Here is a 25,949-nt window from a genome sequence, read left to right on the forward strand (position 1 = left end):
TTCCTTCCCCCAAACCAGTGACCACCTTTCAGCTTCCCTCTTTATCATTGTTGAACTTAATGTATTTTGTTAGTACTTTCTCAAACCTGTTTGAGATCTGAGCCCAGTTACATATTATAGTGGATAGAGATGATGGTGGGGAAGGGGTAGGAAGTTGTTTTTCTGAAATTCAGGCTTTTCCCAAAATATTGGATGGGCTTTGATCTGGAAATCAAACAGATGCTTCTATTGGCCTCCAAACTTGAGGCAGTTGTGTGCTCTGTTGAGGGCAGATAACTTGATTGAAAGTCCTTGGTAATGAAAGGCAGGTCGGTGAGTCAGGCTCTGAGCTGTTTGCCACCTGCTGCTGTTGCTGCTGCAAGCTGGTTCTTCTCTTCTGAATTAGCGCTAATTTTGGATGGATAATGAGGTAGATGGTTGCTAATAACTTTCTTTTGCTAATTGTGATTTCACGATACTGTGTAAAGATTTTTTTTTTTCTTTTCCCTGTTGCTAGGAGGAGAAATAGATCTGTTTTCATGATTTTTGATGTGTGTTTAGCTATCAAGGAATCCTGTGCTTGGTTTGTTTAGAGGTGCTACAGTTTAATGGATCCCATCTCCATTCAGAATTAGCTACCCAGGCAGCCTTGGGCAAGTCATGAACCTCTCTCTGTGCCTGCCCTATGAACCTTGTTAAACTATGTGAATGAAATGAGATGTGATATATGTGGAACCACTTTGTAAGCTTTTTATAAAAATTCCAGGTGCTGCCCTTTGTTAATTTGGCCACTGACCACAATACCAGAGAAATACATCTAATGTCTTTTTTAATTGTTTTTTTTAATGTCTGTTTATTTTTGAGAGAGAGAGACAGAGTGCAATCAGGGAGGGTCAGAGAGAGAGGGGGAGACACGGATTCCGAAGCAGGCTCCAGGCTCCGAGCTGTCAGTACAGAGCCTGATGCAGGGCTCAAACTCACGAATCGTGAGATCATGACCTGAGCTGAAGTCAGTCACTTAACCCACTGAGCCACCCAGGCGCCCCACATCTAATGTCTTTTAAACTCTCCCTCCTATGAAGACAGCCTTCTCAAGAGCAGGGTGATGAAATCATCAGAACTAGGGGGTAATCTTGGTTCTGAACCATCTTTTCTTTTGTTTTCTCATCACTCCCCCACCCCCCCTCCCCACAATTGTTTGGGAAATTCCTTGATCCTGTGTTTCACTATCTCCATTCTTTACTGGGATTATAATTTGAAGGAGTTAGTGATCACAGTGTGCTGCACATTCCACTGGACACGTCCTTGCTTTTTGTAGTCAGAAATTATTAAGTCGTGACACAAAATATCTTTAACTTTTAAATAGCTACCAAAACCTTTTTCTGTTGTAGTAAGGGACATGGCCTGCAGTTGTGGAAGGTATTAGGAGACCATGCTTTGGCTTTGGACACACCTGGATTCCAGACCAGACTCTTGTACTTGTGACTGTAGGCAAAGAACTTAATTTTTTGGGGTCTTAGTTTCATCTTTAAGGACATTCTAATAGTACCTATCTTATAGGGCTGGTGTAGGATTAAGTGAGATAATATAAAGTACTTAGCACATTGTCTAACACATAACACATACTTAGGAAGTGTTCCCTTTTGATGTACATGTCTAAGAATAATAGCTTTCAGAGAGTGCATAAATAGATGTCAGTGTTTTAAGGGATTTTAAATCTTGTTTTTAGATATGTTTGTTTAATATACATCATATCATTTACTAATTCAAAGAACCTTTATTTTGACTTACTCCCATTTTCCTGTATGCAGGTAGGAAATTAAATCAGATCAGCGTTCTTTCTTTTTTAGGAAGTAAGTCTTGCCCAGGGGTGGTAGTGTCAGGTTGAGAGACTTGGTTGGTTCTCTGCAGTGGGAATTGTGTTCAGGCTGTTTCTTGGCTACCTTTGAATTGTGTGGTGTTGGGATTTGAGATTACATTGGGATTGGATATGTTCTTGGGGTTCTGGACATACTTGCAGGCATTCCCTTTACATTAGCATGGTCAGTAGATTGATAAAGAGGCTTCAGTGTTAGTCTGCATTTCAGAAGGGGGGAAAAAGTACAAAACAAACTCACTAACATTTCTAGAACATACTCAAATAGATGGTCCCTGACTTACTGTGGTTCAGTGTAAAGCTTTTTAATTTTATGATGGTGCAAAAGTGATAATGTATTCAGTAGACACCATATTTTCAATTTTGATCTTTTCCCAGGCAGTGACCTATAATTCGTTTCTCCCTCATGGCACTGGGCAGTAGCAGCAAGCTGCAGCTCCCAGTCAGCCATGCTATCACGACGGCAGACAACCAATAAACTTAAAGCTGTTCTGGACCCTTACAGCCATTCTATTTTTCATTCTCCATACAACATGCAACAAATTACATTAGATATTCAACACATACACACACACACACACACACATATAAAATACTATATATATACTATATATTATATACTATATATATAAAAGTTATATACTTATATAACTGTAAAGTAGGCTTGTGTTATGTGATTTTGCCCAATGGCAGGCTAATGTAAGTGTTCTGAGCATGTTTAAGGTAGGCTAGACTAAGCTATGATGTTTAGTAGGTTAGGTGCATTAATGCATTTTTGACTTAAAATTTCAACTTACAATGGGTTTATTAGGATGTAACGCTATTGTAAGTCGAGGATGGTTTATGCATAATCACAGTGTTGGAGAGGGCATAAACTCTCCCATTTCACAGAGAATGTGAGAATAAGAGCACTTGTAATTTCCACTTAATGATCAAGAGTGTGATTAAAATAGAGTACTCCTCTTACTGCTCCCTAGGATTTACTGGTAACCAGTTTTCCGTGGTAGTTAAACCAATAGTAAAATGAATGGAACCAACTTCCTTTACCTGTCCCTCTGTTAGTTGGCATTGACTTTGACAGGTCGGCAGGTGGCAGTTTTTGAGACTAAGACATTAGTCCTTGATTACCACTTTACCTAGAAGTGAGCTCAGCTTTTCATTGCTGGGGGTTGGTGTCTCCTTTCTGAAATTCTGAAACTTCCTTTGCATCTGAGAATGACATCTTTTTGGCTTCGTGGAGCCTCTGGTAGATAGTTCCTTACAAGGAACTGACATGATTTGAAGAGGTAGTTTAGAATAGCATTTGGAAGGCAGAACATTTAGTCTAAGGCTGTTAATTACTGGATTCCTGTCCTCCCCACATTTTGCATGTTTTATGAATTGAAAGACTGGTATGAATTTGGAGGACTTGACCTCTACTTGAAAAAGTATAGCACCTCTCTTAGGGTTCTGAGGTCCATGAGTGGAGTTTATCTCCAAAGGCAAATACTTCTATGGATATAAACAAATTTTCCACTTAGCAACCTCCATTTTCAGCCAGCTCCATTACATCCTTGGCTTCTGGACTGTAGGAAAACTGTTCCGTTTAATTCATATCTTTCCTCTGAAATGTATTTAACTTGATATTGGTAGATCCTGGCCCCCCTCTGCTCACTGCAGAGGGCCCAACTCGGTCCCAGGAGAAATTGTGCAGCCACTGAGAGTATAGTACCTCTTTTAGCTTCTTGCCCTGTATCTTAGAATACTGCCTGAAATGGTAGAAATGATGATGGACCCTGGGTGGAGTAAATGGGTGAAAGAGAATATGCTTGCGCTTTGATTTAATTTACTATGGACCCCACTCCATGTTCTTCAGACAATTTTGAGGTTTCTATTCTCTTTCTGCCATTGCTTCCTGGTCTTATGGGAATGTAACCTAAAGCAAATTCTGGACAAGTGGAAATAGGCATCAACTTTAGTTCCTGGGAAATGCCTGGCAATGATGTTGAAGCCTAGCCTTTACCATAGAATTAAATTTAATTCATCATTATACGTTTCTTATTCTTTATGAGCTGGCCTCTGGGAGCTAGGCAACTAAACTATGCAGACAGAGCCTGTCAAGTACCATACTTATTTTAAGACTGACTTTTCAGGAAAGTTTTCTAGTTGTATGAACTTATGGAATTGTGGAAGGTATAGCCTCTCCATTGGCAATGAGTTGGATTGCTGTTACTGTTGGTTCTACTCCTGAGCTGACACCCATAGTAATTCTCACTCTGAAGTACAGACTCTCTTTACCTATGCCTGAATGTCTGCATTTAGAAAGAAGCTACTTAATCACAGATGACCGCTGGGTTGCTTGTTTGCCACTGGCCCTGGGAAGAATAGGATGTGGGGGAAGTCTCTACTGAACTCAGGATGGAATCCTGTATGAGAGAGAAATATGCTACCTTTTCATTTGAAATTTGGACTCTGATTCCCAAGAGGAGGTGTCATTAGGTCAGTTAATATTTCTTGTTGAGGTCCACAAAAGACTTTGCATCTCTAACAAAGTATTTCTCCATCCAAAAGAGAGATCCTGACTTGGCATATAGAACTACTGCCACTCGTGTTTATCTTTCATCACTTGCCTGAATTTGAAAAGGTAATGGTTTGTCCTCTAAGGAAAGAGACTCTTCCCTGAGACCTGAGGCTTTCTCGTTCCTACCAGCTGGGCCCATTGCTAAAATGCTTTCCAGTGGGCTTGCTTCTGCCTGGCTAGCACCTGGGCTGCCCCAGCTTGTAATTAGCCTGCCTTTGCTTCATAAGCTTCCCAGGGTGGTTCTTCTTCTAAAAGCTTGTATGAAATGCTATTTACTGTCTCTTTATATCTTTATAGTTTAAAAATGAATCCTTTTTGTTCTTTGCAACTCATTTGCTTTTTTCTTTTCTTTAAATTACTATTAACACCTGTTGATTTTTTTTTTTCTGCTTGGCCTGTCACTGCATTCCTGCTCCCCCTCCCTCTAGCTGGGTTTGTCAAGTCGCCCATGTCAGAAACTAAGCTCACTGGGGACGCCTTTGAGCTGTACTGTGACGTGGTCGGGAGCCCCACGCCAGAGATCCAGTGGTGGTACGCAGAAGTCAACCGGGCAGAGTCTTTCAGACAGCTGTGGGACGGTGCTCGGAAGCGCCGTGTCACCGTAAACACCGCCTACGGGTCAAACGGCGTGAGTGTGCTGAGAATAACCCGGCTCACCTTGGAGGACTCTGGGACTTACGAGTGCAGGGCCAGCAACGACCCCAAGAGGAATGACTTGAGGCAAAACCCCTCCATAACATGGATTCGAGCCCAGGCCACCATAAGCGTCCTTCAGAGTGAGTCCAGCACCCTACAGTAGTAGTACTGTAGTCATTAGAGGTGGCCCGATGACCCTTCCCTTCTGCTTCCTTTCCCTCTTCCCCAGTATGATCGCTCACCCCACCCCTTGTCTTCGTTTTTTCAAACCCACGACCCTTCTGGTTGTAGTGTATAAAAACAACTGTGGCAACTTTTTTTTTCTTTGCCGTCCTTTCTGCCTCCCTCATCCCCCAACCCTTCTCTGTGTCTTTCTCCTCAGGAACAAAGAATTTGGGGAAATCCGTGCCTGTCCAAAATCATCTGCAATGGGAAGAGGTGGGGAGGGAGAACTGGGGAGGCTCAAAAAACCACTTAAACTCACCAGACCAGGCAGTTAAACCAGGGTAGTGTTGAATTGTTTCTTTCCCTCCCCTTTAATTTTGTAGTAGGTTTCCTGCTATCCTTTTGCTGATTTATTCTCTGGTGCCTTTTTATTTTTGTTTCTCTCCCCAGTCTAACTACTTTTTATTTCTTCTGTTCATCTGTTTGAAGCTCTCTGAATAGCTGCCTTCACCTCTATGATTTTAAGTTTGTGTCTGCCCAGCCTCTTCCCTCACTGTGACTTGGTGTCATCCTGTTCTGTGATGGGAATGTCGCCATAGGTGCGGTGTGGTGATGTGTTTTGGTTGTTGGGTGGCATGTAAGCTTGGATATTTCCATAGTTCCAGCTCTTTTTTCTTTTCTAAAACAGTGGCACGTGCTTCTCTGATAACAGCCCTGCACTACAGCAGTACACTCCTTACTGGCCCTGCCTATCCAGTAGCCTGAGACTGCCTCCATGTCTTGCTGTTAGGCACTAGGTGACACAAGGTTTTTTTTTTTTTTTTTTTTTTTAAAACCCCATCATGCTGTTTCAGAGTCAGAGTTGCATCTGCTTCCTGTTCACAAGAGTTTCACTCTGATGACTGATGGTTACCACAGTGCTCCTCATCCCAGAAGCTGGCAACCCCAGAAATAGTTGGAAGCCATTCATACTGGCCTTTTCTTGTGTTTTGAAAAAAGAAGAAACTAAATTCCAGCCAAGTGATGAGGGAAAGCTAAGCGGCTGGCTTAGAATTCTTCTCTTCATCTGTTGTAGCAGGTATAAGTAAGACCTTAGACACAGGGACTTTTGTGGCCACCTCTCTTTCTAACAAGTGTCTTGCTACTTGTATATTGGGAAGGAGAAGGAGGGAAAAGCCACCACATAGTGCTCCTGGCTCGAAGAGTTCTAGCCCCACATCTGACCTGATTATAACTGAGGGAGCATACTCTACTTGATAGAAAGATCCTTTGGATTTTTCACCTTCTTTTCAAGGACTCAGACCTGTAGCTAGTTCTGGCTTAACTGATTGATTTAGAAAGAATAAGTAAAAAATAGTAAAAACACAGTTATGAGGAGCTTGGTAATAACACAGAAATGAATAGGATATGGCCCCTGAATTTATCTATATAGTTAATATAGAAGATAGGCTAGTTGTCCTTTATAGTTCCTTAGAAGATGCTTATGGAAAGAAGAGGCCTTAGGGAAGAGATAGGAGAGTCTGCTGCAGCTGGCACTGTTCAATCAGAGAACCTGCTTCTAGAAAGGGGAAAAGAAAACCTTGTCTATGTGAAAATGGGGAATATTAACCCAGTGATTTTCCTTTTATTTAACAATTTTTCCCTTGCACGCTTCCTTCTCCTGCCCTCCCCCCTGCTCCTTTCCTTATAAAAAGCAGAATTACCCGAATGGCCACAAAGAAGTTTGTAGGCATGGACTGGGCTGGGCATTTGGTATTGGTATTTCCAGGAGCTTGACTCAAGTAGACTCATAGTTAAGAGGTCGTGCCTTGGGAATGGAAGAAGAGGAGTCTTTGGGGTCCTTATTACCAATCCTGAGAATACATAACATTTCCCCACTTTACTTGGAAATAAACTTCCTAACTTAGAAGTGTCTGCATGTGGCTGAACCAAATCCTGGCCAGTTCAGTCTCGTCCCAGACTTCCCCATCAATTAGTTAACCCTAGTTAACTGTTTTGGAGAGCTGAGCTGCTGCTGCTGCTGCTGCTGCTACTACTTTTAAAAAACACCCAGAATTCACTCTAATTGGATTGTTTTATGATCTTAGCATCCCAAGGACTCCAGGGGGAGGTTGAAGTCTTCTAAAATGACTTCCTGACAGTATTTCCCCCCAAAACTCCTTGAGTAAAATAAGACAGGATGAGAAATATGCCCAGTTTTTAGGGAATCTCCCTGGCCATAGCATGTTCTACACATGTGTGATGGTGAGGGTAGGGTCTCCCATCCACTGCTTCTCTGTAGGAGTCAGTGGCAGGCAAAAATTTAGGGTCTTCTCCTAAATGTTCATCTCTCTTGGACTTTCATGGGCACTGCTGGGCCACAGAAACCAAAGCTCCACCTTCATCCTGGTGCAGAACGCAGATGTGGCACCATGTCCAAGGAGCTTGTGTTGGCACTGGTTTCCATACACAGAGGTCGTTGGAGGGAGGTTACCACACCCCAGCAGCCTTCCTTGGTGCAGAATCATTTAAACCTATTTAAACTATCCACTTGCTCCCAGCTGACTCTCTCCTGGATCTTTAACACTTAAGGGGAAAAGTGCTTTCCTTTGCCTTCCAAGAATTCTTGGCAGAAAGTCTACCAGGTTGCTCTCATCAACTTCTTAATATCCCTGAGCTGCAGTGGGCATTTGCATCGTCACAGGTAAGAGTAGCATTTACTTTGGCCTCCTTGTGTTTAAACATCTAGAAGCTCTTGGCCTCATTCTCAAAGTTTACCCTTTCTCAGTACAGTCTGAGAAGAACCAGAAGGAGAGTCCCAAATGGGACAGAAAATAAAATTGGATAATAAAAATTTAGTAAAAACTTAAAAGTGTGTTTGGATTTTAATGTTGCCTTTATATTTTTATTTTCTGTGGAGTACTGGTTCTCTCTTTTTTTGTTTTGCTTGGTTTTGATTTTTCTTGGAATTGTGGTGCTTTCTGCTGATGGTGTGTGTGCGCCTTCCGTTGCAGGGTTTGCAGCCGTTCTGCTCGACTTTAAGGCCCAGGGATTTGGCTTCTGTCCAGTGTGTTTTGGAAACCGTGGGACACCACTGCGCTAACGTGTTTACATGCATCTGCTTCTGTCTTAGTGGCTGCTATGCCTCCATTATCTGTACATAGAGATCCTGTTTGATGTTACCAGTAAGGATCAGTGCTGAATGGAAGATAACCATTATCCCTTTGCCAGAGTTGGAAAATAGTGAGAAGCAATTTAATTGAAGAAACTTGAGGATTTGCTTTATTTGCCACAGTTTTCTTTGATAAGAGTCTATAGTCAGAAATGTTGCACTGATTAGGAGGTCCTTGGGCATTAAATTTTTCAGGTGTCCCACGACTTCTCCATCCTGTCCTCCTCCCTGCACAGTGAACAAACCTTAGTTCCAGTGAAGGGAGAGCACCCTGTCCTCAAGAGAGTCAGCACTGTATTGCATAAAATGGTGTTAGGTTGCTGCTACAGAGTTGCCAGGGGCAGGGAAATGGAAAACTAGTCAAGAATTTCTGAGAAAAAAGTAGAAAAATAATAGATGAGGAAATACCTCTAATTGTGGATGGGAAAAGTTTAGACTTTACCTGAGAATGTCTAAGTCTGGGAAAAGATTAGAGATAAGTAACAACAACAGAAAGGCAGCAAACAAACATTTTGACTTTCATATAGTGGTAGAATTCAAAGGACTTTAAGGGTGAACCTTCCAGGAATGACAGAGTTGCCTTACAAAATTTCTGCTCAATATGTTCTAAAATATTTGGGTCAAATAGGTTATTTTTGTAGATCCTGAACTAATGACCCCAGGTTATCTAAGCCCAGGGTAGAACCAGAAGATGAAGTATGTAACTTGCTGTAGGGTGGAAAGTGTGTGTGGGGGTTTGGGGCTGGGAAAGGGAGGCAGAGATAGAGAATTCAGTCCGATGTATGTTCTAGGCCCAGCTTTGCCACTAACAATAATTATGGCCTTGCACAAGCCATTTTCTGTCTCTAGCTCTTAAAGAGTGGGGTTCAGTGAACTCTAAGGGCATCTCAGCTCTAAAATGCTTAGAGCCCATGATACCAACATATACTGCATTCTAGTTATATTATCTACACAGTGGAATGCGTTTTAAACAGCAATTCTGAAAAGGTTTTGTTTGGGAATAAATATCGGCTGGAGAGAAGAACTGCGATGATTCCTTAAGAATTTTTCCTTGGCAAAATTTAGAAAATGCAATAGACTTCTGGCAGGAAATTTGCTTTTAGGATCTACACTGTCTTTTTCTGCATAATTAATGGCCGTGGCTGGTTTGCCATAGGTTTATCAGAATTAAATGTGGGAAGAGCCATGCATGTATTATCTAATTATAGCTATTACTGTTCCAAGGCCTAGTGACTCCATAGGGAGTTTATTAGTTTATATAAATTATATTGCCTTTGTCTTCAGAACTGTAAGGTGGAGCCTGGTTCTCTAATTAAAGCTGAATTGGTCGGTGGTTCTTATATCATTAAACCATGGTGTTCAAAAGTGTAAGTGGATTGTTGCCAGTATAAGTACCCATAATACTCCCATTCTTTTCACGTCTAGGCCAACTGGTCTTCAGGCTGTTGTCTGCGCTAGTGGTCATTTGCTTATAATCATTGTTTTTCTTTCTTGACTTCCTCCGAAGTGGTAAAGTGAAATTCCTCATGTGGTCCTGTCTGCCCTCCCTCTTCTTCTAGTCTCCCCATCCTACCCCATCCAATTCTCAGGCCAGGGCTACAGAGAACAGAAGGCTGTGGCTCCCTATCACTGTGAACTCTTATTACAGAGCCAAGGATTGTCACCAGTGAAGAGGTCATTCTTCGAGACAGCCCTGTTCTCCCTGTCACCCTGCAGTGTAACCTCACCTCCAGCTCTCACACGCTTACATACAGTTACTGGACAAAGAATGGGGTAGAGCTGACTGCCACCCGCAAGAATGCCAGCAACATGGAATACAGGTGAGAGGGACTAACAGTTCCTAGGAAGATGGGAGGGAGCGGTGAACTTACTATGGGCATTCATAATTTATAATTATGTTATGTTGGAGACACGCAAGATACACATGGTCTTTCTCTGGAGAGTCTAATCCAGGGTATCTGGGGTGAGGCCCAGGAATCTATTAAAGATTTCCAAACGATTCCAATGAATAGCCAGGCTTGAGAGCTATAGGTATTCCCTTTACTGTTATAATAGAGAAACAGAGGGCATAAGGAGTGATTTTCTCAGGGTAACCATGCTAGTCAGTAGGAAAGTCAGAATTAGAATGCAGGTCTCTTGACTTAACCCAGTGGTTTGAGGAATCTAATTGAAATCTGCTTTAGGACTTTTAGAGCAAGAACACCGTAAGTGATCTTTTCCACTGGGTAGAATTCCTAGTGAGTTCCCTTTTAGGAGTGATTAATATGACCATAACCCGATCGAGAACAGTGCATACAGGGCTCTTTAGTGATCTGGAATAAGGTTAGTCGCCTGGAAACATCCCTTTGATGAAAGGGGGGATATTTGCTGGCTGAAGCTAACCTGGCACCCAGACACTTGGGGCTTTTTTGGAATATCTAGAATACATGACACCTCACCTTTCAGAATAGTTTGTGATTAAAACCTAATTCTGAAAAGGATCGGCTAATCCTGTTTGGCAGGATGATGCAGTGAAAAGAAAGAGTGCACTGGAGTGAGATCAGGAAAACTCGTGTACCCAATAGTAGCAAGGACATTCTGCAGTATTTTGCAAAATTGAGATCTTTTCATTCCCCTTACTTAATTGACCCACATTAATTTCTGGATCCTCTTCCTCTTCTCAAGTGAGGAAACTAAAACTCAAAGAGTAATAACTTGACTGTCTTCAAGGGCAAATACTGTACCTAGTAAATTTCAGAAGCAAGGGTTGGTTCCAGGTCTTCTGACTTTCTAGAATCTAGGTCATTTTTTCCCCCTGCCATTTTAGTGGCAAGTTAATCTGTCCACTGTAGTTTCTTCTTATATTAAATTGGAAATACAGCCTCAGCTGTATAGTCATAGTTTGGAAAAGGTTAACCAAATAGAAGTGTTGGGTGGAATGAAAGGCATATATTCCTGGTCTGTTTCTTAGTTTTACAAGTTTGTATTTTTTAATAACTCTTTCAATGTACCAGACATCCAGTTGTGTTTCTCTTGGGTCTTGTACTATGTCACCCATATGGATTTGAACTGTAACTTTATAAATTTGAACCTGACTTTATAAAATGCCGCTGCTCCTGCTCCTCTTCCCCTTACTCCTCCTCCTCTCCTTCTTCCCCTTCTTCTTCCTCTTCCTCCTCCTCCTCTTTTTCTTCCTCTTTTTCTTCTTCCTCTTAGTTTATTTGAAGCTCTCCAGGAGTGTTCTGCATTGTCAGTTTTTCAAGGAATCTGTGTTCTCCCATTTTGTGAAAATAACAGCTGATGAACCCTTGAGCTACCTGTTTAGTCAGCCATGAAGCCAGTCTCAGACCCTGCTCCTGCTCAGCTCTAGAGGATGTTTTCCATTTGCTTCAATTGTTTCCCAATAGCTAATCAATGGGAATGTTGTGGGGAGATTTTGAGCCCATAGTCACGGGCTCAAGCATGGGAGTCCTCTTTCCAAGTCTTTTCGTGGAACTTAGAGTCAGTCTGAGCTCTAAAGATACAGCTGCTGTTCTTCCTTCAAACTCTGGAACATTTGCTAAGAGCAGCCGCTTGTGTCTGTTTTCCAGTTGGGTGGATATTGGTTTAAGAGCTAGCCACTTGTATAAAATTTAGAAGACTCTTGGTGGGTCCTTTTAGAATATTAGGCTGCCATGGGTATGCTGAGACAGTCCTGGGAATAGTCCTGTGTGCCTCTCCTCATCCGTGGTCTAATATAACCCGTGTTTCTTTTTTGTGATTGAACACTAAGGTGGTTAAATATGTTGGGCCACTCAGTGGTCAAGGTTTTTCTGAGTTTTTCTCAGGGATTTACAAGTGCAGTGGAGCTTTGCAATTTGCAAATAGTCTGATGTGGATTTCTCTATTTTCGGTAATTATACACCAGCTTTTGTGCATATGTTTGAGGGTGTGTGTAGGCCATAGTGTACTGAGCTGGTGTGAAGCTGGTCATCAGATGTGACAGCTTGTTGAGGATCACCCTGTGAATTCAGAGGAGGTGCTGTTCTGGCCACACACACTTCCTACAGTTCTTCTTGTCCCCCTACTTAACTTGGTTGGGATCTCTGCGTAGCTGTGCACTCTGAGTTTACATTCACTCCGTCATTCACTCATTTGTTTATTCATCCCCCTTGCTATATTCCAGCCAGGCCAGGTGCTGGGTATAGATCTGTTCACAAAATAGTGCCTGTCCACATAGAACTTGGTGTGTTGGGAAACCAGACATTCATCGAACAGTTAGATAAACATATAATTACATGTTGTGGTGAACACTTGTGAAGAATGACAGTATAGTATGAGAGAGAGTATCATGGAGGGGATGTCACTTGGATTGGGGGTAGGAAGTGATGTGAGCCAAGACTGATGCAAAAGTAGGCTAAGATTGATGGGAAGTGTATCCTATGTAAAGGAACATCTTGTGTCAAGGTTTTGAGATAGGAACTAGTGCGACATGTTGAAAAACTGAAAAGAGCCCAGCAGGGCTAGGAAGTGGCCTAGGTGAGGGTATGATGATGATGCCGGGTTCTGGAGTTTTAGCTGCACTTAAGTATTAAAAGTTTAGTTGCGTCTCTGCGGTTGGTGCTGTGATGGCAGATTTTTTTTTTTTTTAAACTATTCCTTGGGTCCTTTTGGAGTAGACTTACTGAAAGGCATGTTACTGAAACATGGGTTGGGAAGAACAAGATGACCAAAACTGGGTCTTTAGGGAAGCACAAAAAAAGGTTTTTTTCCCGCTCTTATTTATTTGACAAAACCACAAGGTGAGCAAAAAGTTTTTGGTGATGGCTCCATCCTCTATATCTAAATATAGTCTATAGTATTTTGTACAGCCCTCTATTTTGATTACTTGTTTAAGGTTAGAGAGCATGTATCATTCTATTTTTGTATTGCAGGTGCCCAGTAAGGAGTAAAACATTACTGTTTTGTGGAGGGAGGTTTTTGCTTTTAGTTAGGAGGAGGGGAGTTGCATTCAGGAACACAGTTTGGAGAGCAGAGTCCCTGGTTACCCTCTTGATTCTTCTTTTGTTGTATATTTTGTTGTATATTTGTTCCCAGCTTCCTTACTTGATTTTTTTTCTCATCTCTGCAGGATCAATAAGCCGAGAGCTGAGGATTCAGGAGAATACCACTGTGTATATCACTTTGTCAGTGCTCCTAAAGCAAATGCCACCATTGAAGTGAAAGGTACAACCCAACAGAGGCTACAGTGTGAGCCTCTCACTCTCCTTCTGAGATACTACTTTGGTCTGGACTCCCAGTCTTCAAGCTGTTCTTGTTCCCATTATGGGAGGCAGTATACATTATGATAGGACTACAGGTTCAGGAGCTCAGCTGCCCAGGTTTTAAATCCAAACCCTATCATCTGTTAGCTGTGTGACTATGGCAAGTTATTAGATTCTTTGTGCTCCTGTTTCCTCATTTGCAGAATCCACCTCATGGGATTATAAGGAGGTATAAATAAGTTAATTTAGTAGTTTGAGCCGTGCGAAATTGCTGTTTTTGTATGATAAAGATGGTTGAATATTGGCAGCTTCATATGGTTCAATTTATGTAAATATCTTAGAACAAATAGTGCCTTACAGATATTACATAGATCTCCAATGGGCCAGCAGGATTTGGGCCATAAACTATTTGTGGATAATTCATTAGAATTTTTAAAAAATGTTTGTTTATTTTTGAGAGAGCACAAGCCAGGGAGGGGCAGAGAGAAGGGACAGAGGATCTGAAGCAGGCTTTGTGCTGACAGCAGCAAGCCCGATGTGGGGCTCAAATTCACGAACCAAACCGTGAGATGACAACCTGAGCTGAAGTTGGTTGTCATCCAGGTGTCCCACTCATTAGAATTTTAATATAAACCCTGGGTGCATGGCATCATAAAGATGTGGCTGTAGCTGAAAGTTCCCAGAAGGTCCAAGAGAGCTGTAAAATTTGAAGCTACTTACCATCATGAATCCCAGCTTTCCTATGTTACTTCAGAGAAGCAGCGGAGACCCAGAAAAGTACAGCCATGAGCTCTGAGTCACAGAGTGGCTTGTGGCAGAGCTGGCATTAGAACCCAGATCTTGACTCTTAATCCTAGATGTTTCCATTTTATAAAATGACCAGGGGGTGGTGGGGGTGCTTCTTGAGGTCAGCCTGAAGAGATGAGGGTTTTTTATTTTTTTCAGTCTTTATTTTACTTAGGAAGGATAGAGATTTGTTCTTCAAATCCATAGGTGAGCCTTAGCCGCTGAAAGGATAAATAGATGAAATGGGAAGAACCTACAATAGCAGGTATCAGATCTTTCTTAAAATATTTAGAAGACTAGAAAGTCAGATTAAAGAAGGTTTCAGTGATTTGTTATTAAATGAAAGTAGTGTCTTGGTGACACCACCCTAATTTGTAAGTTGACATGAGGACAACCAGTGTCTTTTCCTGCTGCCAGATTGAATTCTAAATGCCCGAAAGGGTTTAGTCACTAGAATAAGGGTTCTAGTCCACACAGGCCATGGAACCTGGGATTTGATTGGAGAGTTCTGGGTTTATCTCTGTTTTTGAAGGATGACTCATTTGTTCACCATGAGGATGAAGGTATGAGAAGGCCTTTTCTCTAAGCCTGCCATGTGTCTTTCCTCACCTGGGTGAGCTGGCCTGTGTGGGGAGATGTTTTACTCCTCCATGAGAGACCAGAGGCCCTTCAGCATTCCAGGCTGGACCTTTGGGATAAATTCCAAGTGTGGAGGTAACAGGATGGGCGAGGGTGGGAAAGTGGTGTGTGTAGTTCGCCGCCCTCCCCAAGCCTAAAGGGTAATCACATGCAGTTCCTAGTCCTTGGCTTCGCTGTGATAGTGCTGATTTGGCTCTATCCTGAAAGCAGCACTTTCAGGAGTGGAGACAGAGGAGGTTTTCCATTGCCCTGGGTGCTTGAGAGGGGGGCTTCAGAGGCCCCCGAGGCACCTTTCCTCACATTCTCTTAAGCAGATAGGAGGTAGTAGGCCAGGGGGCAGAGAATGGGAAGATGCAGGCAGGAGTGATTTCAGAGGAAATGAAAACATTCCTTGGCGTCTTACCATAGTGACTGTGTGTGCTGTGCATTGTTGGTTTTACTGCACGCAGCTCTGTGAGGAAGATGGGGCAGGTGGCGATAGCCTGGTTTTAAAGGAGTAGACCTTAAGAGAATTCTCTTTCATAGAATCCTAGGCATATTCTTTGATTAGCTTGGACAGAGATGTTAGTCTGTCAAAATTCACAGGGAATTCCAGTCTTTTTCCTCTCTGTCACCTAACACCTGGATACAAGACAGCTGAACATTTAATGTCTTTCAGGTGATAATTAGTACTTAGCGTGGTTAAAGACTGAGCATTTGACTTTTTAACTTTTTTGTTTTGAAAAATTTTTTTAACGTTTTATTTATTTCTGAGAGAGAGAGACAGCATGAGCAGGGGAGGGTCAGAGAGAGAGGGAGACACAGAATCTGAAACAGGTTCCAGGCTCTGAGCTGTCAGCACAGAGTCTGACGGGGGACTCAAACCCATGAACTATGAGATCATGACCTGAGCCGAAGTTGGACGCTCAACCGACTGAGCCACCCAGGTGGCCCTCTGTTTAACTTTAAAAAGATTTGCCATAGGCCCAAGATCATATTCTTTTTTTAAGTTTATTTTTGAGAGAGAGAGGAAGAGTGAGTGAGGGGAAGGGCAGAGAGAGCGGGGGAGAGAGAGAGAGAATCCCAAGCAGATTCTGTGCTGTCAGCACAGAGCCCGACTTGGGGCCCAAATTCATGAACTGTGAAGTAATGACCTCAGCTGAAACAGGAGTCAGGAGCTTAACTGACTAAGCCACCCGGGCGCCCCCAGGATCATATTCTAAGCTAATTGGTTGGGGTCATAAACTGCCTTGCATTGAGAGAGGGGGAGGGAGGGGGATGGAAAAAGAGAGGGAGGCAAGGTGGAAGGGAATGGGAAAGAGATTGATTCCCAAAGCATTTTCATGTAAACTCTGGTTTTATTTCCTTGGTGCCTCTTTGGTGGGGGTAAGAGACAGTTACCTTTTTACAGCATAATGACTTGAAAAATTTGCTGAGTAATACAGGTAAGAGGTGGTTGTACTCAAGAGAGATTTAAGGAACATGAGTGGCCTCTGTTGAAAGGAGTCTCTTGAGAGTCTTCTTTGTGGTGTAACTAACTCAGTGTGTGAGGGCAATAGAGTTTACACTAGACAGATCTCTTCAACACCTGTTCTGTCAGTGCTTTTCTTCCCCATTTGGCTTTTACTGCATTTCAGCACCTCCTCCCTGGGGTGTTGTTTGGGCTCAGCACTATGGGGAGTGAAGGACTTATACTAGGCCAGGGCCGGGCACTGTGCAGCACATCAGCACATCTTGAGTTACTTGTGGTGTGCAAGAGAAAAGAATGCTGCAGGAATCCGAGGGAGGGGCATGTGTCCTGGAACAGACCTGAGGTGGCAGTGTTTTGCATCCTAGCCTGTCAAGAAAGGATTTTGAGGATGGTAATATCTACATGTAGTAGGGGAGGCAGTAGGGGTTTCTGAAGTAAGGGTTTTTTTTCTTTTACTTTTTTTAAGGGACAAGGATGAGGCACAGTATAAACAGGAAGGATAGTATTACTGTTTAGGATTATATTTCTTAGGTATCTGGCAGGTGACCTGAGCAGATGCTGGAGGTGAAAGATGGAGCAGGACTGGCCAGGGGAGAGGAAACTGCACTGACTAAACCTTAGTGGGACCTCTGCCCTATAGCCAGCCTCTCTGGGGATCCACTTAGATAATTCTGGGGAGGTGTCTGTTTCCCCAGGTTTTTGACTCTTCAAGGCTTATGTCTTCCAGAGACTTCACAGCTTATTATAGAGCATTTGTGAATGGATAGGTATTGAACTTCTCTTCCTGTAGTTCTTTAACTTTTCTAATTCTTACTTTCCTCCTCTTCCCTTCTTCCTTTTCTAAAATTAAAAAAATGTGCTCATAAAAAAAGCACATAAAAATGTCTATGTAATTTACAAAAAAAGGAGAAAATCCCTTTCATGACTCCCAAACCCTGTCCTCATCACTAAGTTATTTTGATTAACCCAAGAAACAAGGAATTTAAATTTTATTGTTTTTAGAAAAGGATTTTGATGGTCATCAAATCCTCTGCAATAAATATGCCACTGCCTCTTGTGAAAGGCACATCCCAGCCCCAGGAGGGTCTGGGTCGAGGCTCTCATTGGGCTCATTATCTCTCCTTGCTCACTGGGCACTGCAGGTGAGTTTCAGTCTTTTGGGGGCTATCAGAGCTAAGACCAAGCTTATTTTTTCCCCTCCATTCTTCTTAGCTTTCTTTGTATTTTAATATTATGACTAAATGTTAGGATCTCTTTAAGCGACCTTGTCTGGCATCCCTGTTTCCTCCTCTGTTGTGGGGCTTTACAAGTGATATACTAAAAAGTTCACACTGTTCACACTGGCCAAGATGGACCTTATGGTGATGACAATGAATCATTAAGGGTAGTAATATACATCTCTCATTTGTATGGCACTTTAGCATGCAGCCTGTTTTCATGGTTATTTATTTGTTTGATAGGCAGCTAGTTTGGTAGTTGGGGATGCTTTGTGACATCCTTTAAGTTAGAGCTGATGGCAAAGCCGGTTCTGACTCAAAATTGCCCATACTTGAAAAGTCTTTGAGAGCAAAATAATAATACCTTAAAGCTGCTAGAACACTTTGAGCATCAACCTCAGCCCAAATAACCAAACCTATTCTTTCTTTTCAGGGTGCTACCCTGACCTTCATTAATAAGAATAAGAATGGCTAACATTGCACATTAACTGTATGTGAGGCACCATTCTAGGTGCACTGCTGTTTCTGTCCTCCCTCTAGTCTTCACAACTCTTGGATGGAAATGCTGTTAGTATTCCTACTTTCCAGGGGAGAAAATGGAGGCTCAAGGGAATTAGATGACTTACCTGGTGTGATAGGTGAAGAGTGGAATAAGGGTTCTCACCTGTGCTGCTAAGCACTGAGCCATGTCACTATGTGCAGCATATAACAGAAGGCCTTGGACTGAGAGTTAGAGGAATTGGATTCTGATCCAATTAAACTTGCTATGGCCCTAACCATTTGCTTTCCTTCTTGGGCTTCAACTTCCACAAGCATGTGATGAAGCAGGATGGGATAGATGGTTTTACATAGAGGTCCTGTAAAGCTCCAGCAGTCTGTGGTTCCCTTATATGGTTATAAATGAGAGGTTGGGTTATTGAAGGAAATGATCTCTAATCTTCTTTTCCTCGTGGTAGTGGCTGTGTCAACTTCTCAACTTTGAGAATGTCACCTCAGTGTCTCCCATACCTCCAGTCACTCATCTCCCTGTCTTAGGGGACATTTCCTTCTTATAGTCCCCTTGTCTCAAACACTGGTGCCAGGAAGGGTATGAAAGCAGTGGTTCTCAAACTTGATTTAATGTGTAGGTAACGTGGCCTGACATCAGGCTTTATTAAGAGCACTTTGGGTGATTATAGTGTATATAGCCATGGTTAGAATCATGGTCTTAGAGGAGACTTCATTTGCCACCCACTCAGTGCTCTCTCCTGCAGGAAGGGGAAAAGCCTTATCTGCAGAAGGCAGCACAAGTCCCAGACTGCTCTAATCTTTACAGTTGATGATGAATCTACTCTAAGTGGAGAAGGCTTATTGAGCCACAAGCCAGCCTCCTCCTTGCTTCCATCTTGACCAATCTCATATTGCTTCTTGTGGCTTAGCCCTTGGCTTAACAGTAAATCTTTTTTTTTTTTTTTTTTAACGTTTGTTTATTTTTGAAAGAGAGGGAGACATAGAATCCGAAGTAGTCTCCAGGCTCTGAGCTGTCAGCAGAGAGCCAGACGTGGAATTCAAACCCATGAACCATGAAATCATGACCTGAGCCGAAGTCAGACACTTAACCAACTGAGCCACCCTGGTGCCCCAACAGTAAATCTTGATGTTCTCTCTGCCTTCTTCAGCTAAGCCTCTTAATTTTGCCTACAACAAAGATGAGGGGTCTCTAGGATCTGATAGGTTACAAAAAGGAAGCTATTCATCATATGGAATCAGTATGTTTACTTAGAAACAGGCTACTCACTGACACCTCTAAGGATGGTGTTTCTTTGTGTATTTTTTTTGTTTTTTTTAGGATGGAGTTTCTTTGAAAATGAGTTGTGAGGTTATGAATTTGCTTTGGAAAGTGAGCACCAAATAAGGAGTCCATGTAAAAAACCCCTACCTTGACCCCTTTCTCAGCTCTGTTCTTCACTGTGTTTAACATCAGCTTCAGATGAACATACCCCCATTGCCTAAGTGGACACTTTCTGCAGCCACCAGTCTGACAGAGAACCTGGACGTTTTACTCTAAGTGTAGGCTGGTCAGGCAACAGAGGGTATTGAGGAACAGGAGTTTGTCGTCACCCACTGACCCAGATAATGAAATTGGGTTGGGGAACTAAGACTCTCTTGGAACTTTGTGTTGCCGTTCATTAGGATACTAGAAGGATATCAACTAATGTCATTAGAGTATGTGACTAAGGAGGCTAGAGAGCCAGTGAATTCCCAAGTGGGTGTGTGAGCTCTTTAAAAGTTTGTCTCTTACTCTCTTACCACCTAGTCCTTGCCTCCCTGAGAGGGCAAAGGGAAATAAGGTATTTGCTGTCAGACTCCTCAGACCTACCTTCAGACTAGCAGACCCTGTTTAAGCAGTTCCTTATTAAGTGGCAAGCCCATGGAGGGTAAGGCATGTTAACCAATATAAACAAATAGGCCATTAATCAAAATTTGTTAGTATATGACCTGATTAAAGCTTATTACAGTTCTAAGCACAAGTCCTGTTTGTGTCAAGCAAACAGAGAACACAATAATCAGCATCTCTTTGATTTCTTAGAACTCAAAGGCCAGAGTCTAAGCCTAGTCTTTCCTTTCCCTGACTACTAATAGTTTGGTTTAAATGTTTATTTTTGACCCTGAGCTCCAGTGGATAGAGAGATTTTTTTTTTTAACATATATGTATTATTGAGAAGCAGAAAGCATGAGCATGAGAGGGGCAGAGAGAGTGGGAGACACAGAATCCAAAGCAGGCTCCAGGCTCTGAGCTATCAGCACAGAGCCTCATGTGGGCTCGAACCCATAAGTGGTGAGATCATGACCTGAGGCGAAGTCAGATGCTCAACCGACTGAGCCACTCAGGCTCCCCACAGAGGTATAATTTAATCCTCACAAGACTTCTATGAGGTATGTATTACTTCTATTTTACAAAAGAGAGTAATAAAACTTAAATGACCTAAAGGACTTTAAATGACCTGCCTTAGGCTACTCAGTTGGTAATAGTCTCATTAGAGCCTGAGTTTCTCTGACTTAAAGTTGAAAGCATTTTTACTAATGTTATTGTGTATGGAGTAGTTAAACTCTGACAGGTAAATCAGTCCACTGCAGGTCTGGAATGTTTCAGTAGCTCTACAAGCAAAGATAACGTTTGGACAGTTTATTATGCACGTTGTAAAGCATACTATATATTTTTATTATGGACTCTGTTCTTTTTTTTTATTTTTTATTTTATTTCTAGGAGAGGGAGAGAGAGAGAGAGAGAGAGAGACACAGCATGAGCAGGGGAGGGTCAGAGAGAGAGGGAGATACAGACTCTGAAATAGGCTCTAGGCTCCGAGCTGGCAGTCAGCACAGAGCCCGACGCAGGGCTCGAACCCACAAACCGCGAGACCATGACCTAAGCGAAAGTTGGACGCTTAACCGACTAAGCCACCCAGGCGCCCCTTATGGACTCTGTTCTAATTTGGTTTATTTCCCTTCTATATTGTAGAGTACAAAAAGCATTCTTGAATCAACCTTGAATTTGGTTTCTAGCTTTACCATTAACTAGCAGTTTAATTTAATTTAATTTTTTTTTTTTTACAAATAGTTTGTTAGCAGTTTAATTTTAGATGTTAAATAACTTTTCCAAACTTGAGTTTTCCATTTTATGTTGAGTAATAGCTTCTTCACTGATTCATTAAGTTACCCCCAAACTTAGTGGCTTAAAACAAGAAACTCTTACTACCTCATAGTTTCTATGGGTCAAGAATTAGGGAGCAGATTAGTGCGGTGACTGCAAGCAGCAGTCTTCTGAAAGCTTGGGACTTGAGGATCTATGTCCTCAGTGGCTGCTACATATGGCTGCTTTTGGTCACTCAGTTCCTCTGTGCGTGGGCCTTTTCCATAGGCTGTTTGGTCCCCCAGTATGATAGCTAACGTGCCCTAGAATGTGGCTTTGTGAACTATCCAAAGTTGCTTGTATACCTTTACTTTGCTTTATTTCATTCATTAGAATTGCACCACTAAGTCCAGCCCACACTCAAGGGGAGGGAACTAGTATGCTTCACCTTTTGAAGGGAAGAACATTAAATAATTTGGAGACTATTTAGAAACAGCATGGGTGGACGCTGAGCCCTAAAGTCCCCTTTCCTCTCTGACCAGTGCTTACATGTGCTCTGAGAGCCTGGTTACCTTTCTTGCTGTGGGTCCACTGTCTGGTTTAGCTGGTGGGACAGGAACAGACTTGCTTTCTTTTTTGTCTCTCTGAAAAAATTTTTTTTTACTGTTTGAGTACGGTTGACATAAATTGTTACATTAGTTTTAGGTATACAACTTAGTGATTTGACAAGTTTATTCATTATGCTATGTTCACCACAAGTGTGGCTGTCACCTGAGGAACATGCTTTTTTATTGCGCAGTCACCATAAAGAGAGAAATGAAAAAACTTTTCATTGATTCAAAGGCTAAAGTGGTAGTTATAATCACTACCTTAAGGATAGAGTGATGTGGCTTAATTTTCTCTCTGCTCAAAATACTAGTGATACTTCCACCATCCCAAGGGTGAATAATCAGGGCTTCACTCAGTATAATAATCAGGGCTTCACTCAGTATTCTTTGCTAAGCTGAGGAGAGAGCAGCAACAGATCTAACCATTGAAAACTCTTTTACATAGGTCTATACTATGTAAATATGGCCAACAAAGTGTGATGGGGTAGCCCAGTTCCTAGATAGTCTCTGTGCATGGTAGCCTTTAAGGCAAGGTAGATGAGTGAAAAGGAGAAATAGTGTTTTCCTAAACACCAAGGTAGGAGTGAAGACAATTCCTGTTTGTCCTCAGGCCTTGGCCTTCTAGTCTGCATCCTTTCAGAATAGTGACTTCTTTTTTTTTTCTTTTCAAAATTAACGTAAATTCTAGTTAACTTACAGTGTAATGTTGATTTCAGAAGTAGAACTCAGTGATTCATCACTTACATACAACACCCAGTGCTCATAAGTGCCTTCCTTAATACACATCACTTGTCTAAGCCCCGCCCCCCCATCGACCCTTCCTTTGTTGTCTGTCTATAAGAGTCTCCTATGGTTTATTAACATCTCTCTTCCTTCCCCCACCATATGTTCATCTCTTTTGTTTCTCAGATTCCACATGACTGAAATCCTATGGTATTTGTCTTTCTCTGACTTATTTTGCAAATGGCAAGATTTCATTCTTTTAGGTGGCTGAGTAATATTCCTGTGTGGGTGTGTAAATAGCACGTCTTCTGTATCCATTCATTAATTTGATGGACATTTGGGCTCTCTCCACAGTTTGGCTATTGTTGGTAATACTGCCATAAACATCAGGGTGGATGTATCCCTTAGAACCTGTATTTTCATATCCTTTGGGTAAATACCTGGTAGTACAATTGCTGGGCCATAGGGTAAGTTCTATTTTAACTTTTTGAGGAACCTCCATACTGTGCTCCGGAGTGACTGCACCAGTTTGCACAGAATAGTGACTTCTTGGAGGCCGTTGTGCCATAAATCAAATTGACTTTTAGCCTTCTGGATGGTTCTAACACATAATCTTGGAAAGAGTCCCCAAGGTAAAGGCTGATGGTACTGAATTCACAGTACTATTGGAACTAATTAGATAACTGGGCTAGCATGAGTATTCTCTGTTGGGCCAAGGAAAATGGAAAAATATGTCACACATAAGCTGATTTCTAAAATTTGTGTCTCCGCCCTAGACTACTACTCTGGGCTCCAGACTTGATGCTCAGCTGTCTACTTGACAACTTGACTTGGAGGTTAAAGAAGTATCTTAAGCTTAGCCTGTCCTAAACTTTGAACTCCTGGTCTTTATTACTGCCATTGCTCCATTCCTAAACAAAAACAAAATAAAAACAAGCAACAAAAAACCACCCCGATTCTTCTGTAGTCTTATCTTGGTAACTGGCAACTCCATTCTTATAATTATTCAAGCCAGAAACCTTTGAGTCATCCTTGACTTCTTTTTTTCCCCCTCACATCACACATCCAGTCCATTAACAAATACCTTAACCTATAAAATATATTAGAATCTCTTTCACTGCTACTGCCCTCATCCAAACCACCCTCTTCCTTGCCTGGGTTACTCTAATAGCTTCCTTATATAAATGGTCTTTCCACTGTCATCTCCATACAGTCATCTACATAGATGGATGTACATACATACATACATAACAGGCTAGAGGAAGCCTGTTAAAACATGCAGATCATTTTTTATCATGCATAAAACACTGGTGTTTGCCAATGGCTTCCCAGCTGACTCAGAGTAAATACCAAAGTCACTTTAGTGGCCTGCAAAGTCCTATTCAATCTGGGTTCCATTCACTCTGATTTCATCTCCTGCCATCTTTGCCTTGCTTACTGTTTCAGCCAAACTCCTCCATGCTGTTCTTGTACATAACAAGCACACCTGTGCCTCAAGGCTTTTTTGTCTTTTATTTGGAGGGTTCTTCCCACAGATAACAGGAGTGTGCTCCTCCCTTAATGTTTTTGATGACTGTGCTGAAATGCACCTCAATAGAAAGACCTTACCCATCCCCCCAATGATGTATCTGGCATTTGGTGGGTGCTCAAAAAATCTTTGTCAGATGAATGAAATACAACTAGGAGCAAAATGTGGTAGTCCTCTGCTTGCTTGTCTCCCCATGATGGTGTTTTAGTTAGTGTATTGCCATGGAGCTTGCTCCTTGGAGTACTTAAGATGGTTTTCACTCTTCACTGGCTGAAGAAAGCTCTGAGAAAGGGTGAGCAGGTGGAGCAGTAGGTCTGAGCCGTAACCAAGTGGCTTTGGGAGAAATCTGGTGAAATGGCAACAAGATTGAGCCAGCCTGGCTCACTCCCTTCTGCAGTGAGGAAGTTTACCTGGAAAAACAAAAGGCATTTCCTTGGGGTGCCTGGGTGGCTTAGTTGGTTAAGCGTCGACTTTGGCTCAGGTCATTATCTCACAGGTCATGGGTTCGAGCCCCGTGTCAGGCTCTGTGCTGACAGCCAGCTCAGAGCCTGGAGCCTGTTTCAGATTCTGTATCTCCCTCTCTCTCTCTGGCCCTCCCCTGCTCACTCTGTCTCTCTCTCAGGAATAAATAAACCATTTAAAAAAAAAGGCATTTCTTTTAAAACATCCTCTTTAGAAAGCACCTCACACTGAGTAGTACTGAGCAGGTTTCAGTTTGGCTGGCAGTGATTATAGAGACTGTTTGGGACCTTGTTCATTCCATTTCTGGCCAGGTGCCTCTGGAGGTGGCCTTGGAAGCACAGTTGGAGAAGTAGCAGGACTTTGGATTATTTTTTAAGCGAAAAAAACCAGCTGTTTTGAGAGGGAACATGGGATAAGTCCCTGATATAATACGATTGTTCAGGCTTTTACAGTTTCAAAATGAGTGTTTTAAATCTTACCTATCCAAGGACACTGGATGTAGACAGGGGCTAGAATTACCTCCATTTGATAATGGGTGTAGAAATGAAGTACAGAATAATTAAAGACCTAGCAAAACTGGAATTTGGACTAGACCTATTGATTCTCTTTCCTATCTTGGCCAACTATGTGACATCTGGCCTACTTTTTTATTGATTTCACATTACTGTAACTGGTGAGGTATGGTGGAGAATATTGTCAAGATCAAAGGAAGCTAAATTCAAAGAATTAGCCCCCATCTCGGGCTTCTTGGATCCTTGAAACTTAATCTAATTTTTAAACCACAAGTGCTGTCTATTTCTTCTTAAGTGATCCCTTAAAGCAGAGAAGACCAGCAGTGTCTAACATGTCTAGACATTCCCCCAAGATTGGGTTTGTTGAGATTACTGCAAATCAGGTGTACAGGTCAGATTCTTCAACTGTTAATAAAATCTCTTGGGACACTGCTTGAATTCCCAGTTTATTCCTTTCTTCTTGTGAAGACCAGTTTGCTGGATTCCCTCTTTCCCTGAAGAGCCTTGTCCGTTGATAGTCATCAGATAGCTTTTCCAGGTGTTCATTGTTTTTATATACCTTGTAGTCTTTGATTTGATGTTAAGTGTTTGACCTTAAGGATCTCTCATTTCCTTAAGGGAATATATGACATTTGATATAATCCATAATTGTTATTAGTGCAGGCATGAAAACACCATGACTGAAAGAGGAGATGATAATAGCTTCTGTTTGCCTTTTTTTTTTTTAAAGGAGGTCTTAATTTAGGGCAGTTGAGCCTGTGACTCCTCTTCCAGGAGGTTAGAGAATCATCTACATTAATAGCAGAGCTTCACATATAGTAATCC

At 42.1% G+C, this 25,949-nt stretch overlaps 1 protein-coding gene across 2 annotated transcripts in view; it reads left to right on the forward strand.

Annotated features, from left to right (window-relative positions):
* The window catches only part of NPTN (neuroplastin), an 80,362-nt gene that overhangs the window by 39,612 nt on the left and 14,801 nt on the right, over positions 1-25,949 (forward strand). For both annotated transcript variants that reach the window (XM_039237835.1, XM_039237836.1), the window contains exons 2-4: positions 4,844-5,191; positions 10,016-10,187; positions 13,457-13,551. In XM_039237835.1, the coding sequence (XP_039093766.1) occupies positions 4,844-5,191; positions 10,016-10,187; positions 13,457-13,551 (615 nt within the window). The remainder of the gene's footprint in view (positions 1-4,843; positions 5,192-10,015; positions 10,188-13,456; positions 13,552-25,949) is intronic.

Source organism: Hyaena hyaena, unplaced genomic scaffold, assembly GCF_003009895.1.
Source record: "Hyaena hyaena isolate Hyena2069 unplaced genomic scaffold, ASM300989v1 scaffold_130, whole genome shotgun sequence".
Taxonomy (NCBI): domain Eukaryota; kingdom Metazoa; phylum Chordata; class Mammalia; order Carnivora; family Hyaenidae; genus Hyaena; species Hyaena hyaena.